At 57.3% G+C, this 5228-nt stretch overlaps 1 protein-coding gene across 1 annotated transcript; it reads left to right on the top strand.

Moving 5' to 3' along the window:
• Positions 1–1265: 1265 nt before the first annotated feature.
• Kcnf1 (potassium voltage-gated channel modifier subfamily F member 1) lies at positions 1266–3933 on the top strand. Its single transcript, XM_021643448.2, has one exon. It carries the CDS (start codon positions 1268–1270, stop codon positions 2783–2785), a length of 1518 nt encoding a protein of 505 aa, XP_021499123.1. The 5' UTR covers positions 1266–1267; the 3' UTR covers positions 2786–3933.
• Positions 3934–5228: the final 1295 nt, after the last annotated feature.

Genomic DNA, 5228 nt, shown 5'->3' with positions numbered 1-5228 from the left:
CACTCATCCAACTTTTTTTTTTTTTTTTGAGACAATCTCTAGCCCAGGATACCCTCCAACTCTAGAGGATAACTTTGAACGCCTGATCTTCTTTTGCCCCCTTTCCTAAGGGAGGAACTCTGGGGTCATAGACAAGCACCCGCAGTCCAGTTTCTGTGGTATGGGAGAGCAAACACAGGGCCTTGCGCATGCTAGGTAAGAACTCTGTCTACTGAGCTACAGCTCAGCCCAGCTTACATTTTAAAACCAATTGCAGGCCATAGATGGGTCCAGGGTTGATTACCCTGGTGGTAAGAACTGTGACCTGAACCAGAGATGGGTCTCTGCCTCAGGAAAGATGAGAGGGAGTGGGGGAGCATCCAACTGACTTTCCTCGGAGCAGGGGGCTGGTGGGCAGAGGCGCCACAGGAATCCAGGGCGAAGGTAACAGCTTGGAGGGCAGGAAAACCTCCGGTTAAGGCATGGCTAAGCTTTCCTCCTCTTTCATTTTGTGACCTGGAGCAATTTCCTTTTTATTGTGGAGGCTGGGACAAGTTGTAAGGGTAGGGGACAAGGTCTCACTACTAGCCGGGCAGCGCTCAGGAGTGGAGTGCCTAGGACAGCAGGGCTGCGCCCAAGGCTTGTGCAGCCGGTTTGGTGAGCCACAGCGGAGGTCCCCTTTCCCCTCTCGCCTAGCTGCAGCGCACAGGAGGGACTCAGCATCCTGAGTCCGGGTGGCCTTAAAGCTCTAGGTCTTAACCTCCGGGCCCTTCGTCTCGGCGGGTGGCTTGGCGGTGGCTGCTGCGCAGGTCTGCCCAAGGGTTAAACGCGTTCCCGGGCAGCTGCCGCGCGCATGTGGTGCGAAACCTCACCAGAAGAGGGTACAGTAGCAAAGCGTTTGACGTCAGGCTGGAATTCCTATTGTGTTTGGGAACCGCTCCGGCGAAGCCAGTCCAAGTTCGCTCTCGGCACGGCCAGCCGGATTGCTCAGCTCGGGGCTAACCTGCCGCCTCCCGCTCGCCAGGGGAAGGGAGGACGCCGCCTCCGAGAAGAAGCTCTGTCCTGTCCCGGACCGAGCCGAAGAGACGCATCCGGAGCCGCCGGTGAGTGTCCCCAAAGCAGAGCCCCCAGCCAGCGCGCCCGGCTGCCCGCGCGCAGCCCCGCCGCCGGCTGCATGGCCCCCTCGCGGCGCGCCCCAGCCCGCCGCCGCCGCCCGCTGTGAGCGCCTTTTCTGGCAGGTGGCTGTTGTCCCCGAGGGCCTCTCGCATCGGCGGCGGCGGCAGGGCGCATGGAGCCGGAGCTTGCCAGCACAGCCGGGGGGAGCATGGACGCTTCCACAGAGCCAAGCCTCCCGGAGCCGGGAAGCCAGGGCTCCGTGGCCGGCGACGACATCGAGATCGTGGTGAATGTGGGGGGCGTGCGGCAGGTGCTCTACGGAGACCTGCTCAGCCAGTACCCCGAGACCCGGCTGGCCGAGCTCATCAACTGCCTGGCTGGAGGCTATGACACCATCTTCTCTCTGTGCGACGATTACGACCCGGGCAAGCGCGAATTCTACTTTGATCGGGACCCGGACGCGTTCAAGTGTGTCATTGAGGTGTACTATTTCGGGGAGGTCCACATGAAGAAGGGCATCTGCCCCATCTGCTTCAAGAACGAGATGGACTTCTGGAAGGTGGACCTCAAATTCCTGGACGATTGCTGCAAGAGCCACCTGAGCGAGAAGCGCGAGGAGCTGGAGGAGATCGCGCGCAGGGTGCAGCTCATCCTGGACGACCTGGGCGTGGACGCGGCCGAGGGCCGCTGGCGCCGCTGCCAGAAGTGCGTCTGGAAGTTCCTGGAGAAGCCAGAGTCTTCGTGCCCGGCGCGGGTGGTGGCGGTTCTGTCCTTCCTGCTCATCCTCGTCTCCTCTGTGGTCATGTGCATGGGCACCATCCCCGAGCTGCAGGTGGTGGACACGGAGGGCAACCGCGTGGAGCACCCGACCCTGGAAAACGTGGAGACGGCTTGTATCGGTTGGTTCACGCTGGAGTACCTGCTGCGCCTCTTCTCGTCGCCCAACAAGCTGCACTTTGCCCTGTCCTTCATGAACATCGTGGACGTGCTGGCCATTCTGCCCTTCTACGTGAGCCTCACCCTCACGCACCTGGGCGCCCGGATGATGGAGCTGACCAACGTGCAGCAGGCTGTGCAGGCCCTGCGGATCATGCGCATCGCGCGCATCTTCAAGCTGGCCCGCCACTCCTCCGGCCTGCAGACCCTCACCTACGCCCTCAAGCGCAGTTTTAAGGAGCTGGGGCTGCTGCTTATGTACCTGGCCGTGGGCATCTTCGTCTTTTCCGCGCTGGGCTACACCATGGAGCAGAGCCACCCTGAAACTCTGTTCAAGAGCATTCCCCAGTCCTTCTGGTGGGCCATCATTACCATGACCACAGTGGGCTATGGTGACATCTACCCCAAGACCACCCTGGGCAAGCTCAACGCGGCCATCAGCTTCCTGTGCGGGGTAATTGCCATTGCTCTGCCCATTCACCCCATCATCAACAACTTTGTCAGGTACTACAACAAGCAGCGAGTCCTGGAGACGGCGGCCAAGCACGAGCTGGAGCTCATGGAGCTCAACTCCAACGGGGCGGAAGGCAAACCCGGGGGTTCTCGCAGCGACCTGGACACTCTGCCCCCAGAGCCTGCTGCCAGGGAGGGGCCGAGCTGGGGCAGCCGGCTGAAGCTCTCACACAGCGATACCTTCATCCCCCTGCTGACGGAGGAGAAGCACCATAGGACCCGGCTGCAGAGCTGCAAGTGATGGTTGGGCTCCCTGACCAGGATAGACTGGGCTGTGGATGGACAGACCATTGGGCAGGCATGTCAGTAGGCATGTCTGTGGTTTCAGAGGAGCTGCGTGTGTCTCCCAGCCTTCCCCTGAGCAGACCCTGCCAAGGCTGGGTAAGACTCCTTGGGTGCCAGCTGTCCAGGTGCGGGGCTCTGGGGGAGTGCAGGAGCCACGGGGCCACTTGGGGGCTATGAGGATGGCCTGGCAGGAGCCCACATCTGCTTCTGTGTCCCCTTCAATAAAAACCTCCCAGTCAGCATACCCTCCATGTTGTGGGTCGTCTGGGGCCGGTTGTCGCCCCAAGAGTGACTCCTGCACACCCTAGTGCTAGGCCAGAAGGGAGGTGTGCAGCTCCAGAGGGAGTGGGGGTAGCTATTTTTAGTTGGGAGCTAATTAAAGAAGGGCTGAAAGGCAGGGTTCAGCTCCAAGGCGCCTTGCCACATTCCAGGAGATACTCTCCTGTTTCCTTGTGTGGAGAAGCTGGCTTCCTGAGGCTTGGGGAGGAAGGAGAGGTTAAAGAGCCAGCGATGGGGCAGCTAGCTCAGAGCTGTCACCTGTGGAGTAGTCCTTTTGACACACATCCTTTCTCCTTTGCAGCCACCCTGGTAAACAGGCATCCTCATTTTACAGGTAAAAAAATTTTTACAGGTAAACAAAAAACAAAAAACTGAGGCTCAGGGTCACCCAGAAATCCACCCCTGGTTCCGATTGTCCCCGAGTCCATGGGGTCTCTCCAACAATAGGCTGTGTGGGGGCAGAAGCCTTTTGGAGGGCTTATAAGGGAGGGTCTGGATTTCTCAGTGGTTTGTGTGTCTAAGGGACACCAGAGAATCATGGTTCTTAGTTCAGCTCCAGGCATCAGTATGGCTCAGTCAGTCATAGCTGTTTCTATTGTTCTAGGCTGGAAAGAGCAAGTTGCACAGCTGTCCACTGTGGTCTCCATAGGTCTGGACTGGGCACGAGGGGAGTTAAAGGACAGGCGGGTACTGTAGGGCTGTTCTTGGCCAAATGCTAAGAGCTGGGCCTGCAGGCCTAACCCTTTCATGGTTTCTACCTTCTAACAGCTGTAGAGCCCCGCTCTTCACCCCACCCCCACCCCAGCTGTGGGAGCACCAAGGAAGGAACGCTGTGGCAGAGTAGGAGGTGGAGGGTAAAAATGGAGGGAGAGAGGTTGTCTTCCATTTGCTTCCGCTTTGGGTAGCTCTTTTCTCTTCCCTGAGCTCAGATTTTCCCAGAACTATGGGGAGGCCTGATTTTCCAGGGCACCTTCTAGGTCTGCCTTTCCAGGATCTCCAAGGGTTGGCTTTTTGTTTCTCACGGCAGGCTCTCCAGGAGGTAGGTTGTCACTTGAAGGGGGAAGTCTTGAGGTTGTGTCTTCAGGGTGCAGGCTCACTCCATGCTTCAGTGTTAAGACACTCAGGTAGAGATGGATTAGACCTGGGGTAGATGGCCAATGTAACAGTGATGCTAGTAGCTGTCCAAGGGGACACAGGAACTGCCCCATGCGTCTCCATCCCTCTCATTTAGGACTCTGGAGGTCTTTAGCGTTTCTGGTCAGGCTGGCTAAGGCACTGGTTGTTTCAAACTCTGTTGTATGGCTCCCCTTTGTATTTCTCCAGGATGACACCAGGTCCCATGACCATTAAAGGCAACAGAAGAAGCTGGGGTCTGAGGAAGTATAGACTCCCAATAGGGGAGGACAGGACCTACTGGGGTATGTGGGTTTGGGGGGCTCAGTAGATTTGCTGAAAGGTTGGCTTGCCTTTGTCCCCGTTAGCCTAGAGTCCTTGGGAAATGAGGATATGATGAGTGCCATGTGAGGACTCAGAGCCCCAGAAAGGGGGAGAAGCTCAGAATCTAAAGAAAGAGCTGGGTGGCCTCGGGGCAGAAGGCCATCTTCCTGGGTTCCCTGCCTCCTGAGGCAGTGGTACTGGAGATGGCAATGGGTTACATGGAAGAGTACATACAGCTGCAAAGCATCTTCATCTTGTTCAGGAGTGGGAGATCACCCCCAGAGGAGTGAGCCATCAGTGAGATCTCTGCAGCCTAGGATGCAGTGGAACACTGGTCCCGGGGGGAGTTGGGGGAGGCTCAGTGACTGACAGTGATCTTTACAGAGTGATGTGCTTTGTCATAGAGGAGTAGTCTGGATGTTCTAAGAGCCAGTTGTCCCTAGTCCCCAGGAGATCTCTAGGTTTCAAGTACTTGAAAATGTGTACCTTAGAACCAGTGGAGGAAGACGGGGAGCTTTGAACGCTCAGTGTCCAGGCTACGCCCCATTCCTCTGAAATTAGAATGTCTGAGATGGCCTCCAGTGTCAGTATTTTTATAACTTAAAGTACACATGAGTCATGGCGATCATGTTAAACCCAGGGTTTGGATCCGTAGAGCTGAAAAAAAGGTATTCTTTCTCAAC

The sequence above is a fragment of the Meriones unguiculatus genome, chromosome 1 (genome assembly GCF_030254825.1).
Source record: "Meriones unguiculatus strain TT.TT164.6M chromosome 1, Bangor_MerUng_6.1, whole genome shotgun sequence".
NCBI lineage: Eukaryota > Metazoa > Chordata > Mammalia > Rodentia > Muridae > Meriones > Meriones unguiculatus.
Note: the sequence above shows the minus strand (reverse complement) of the source record. Positions and strands in the feature narration are given on the sequence as shown.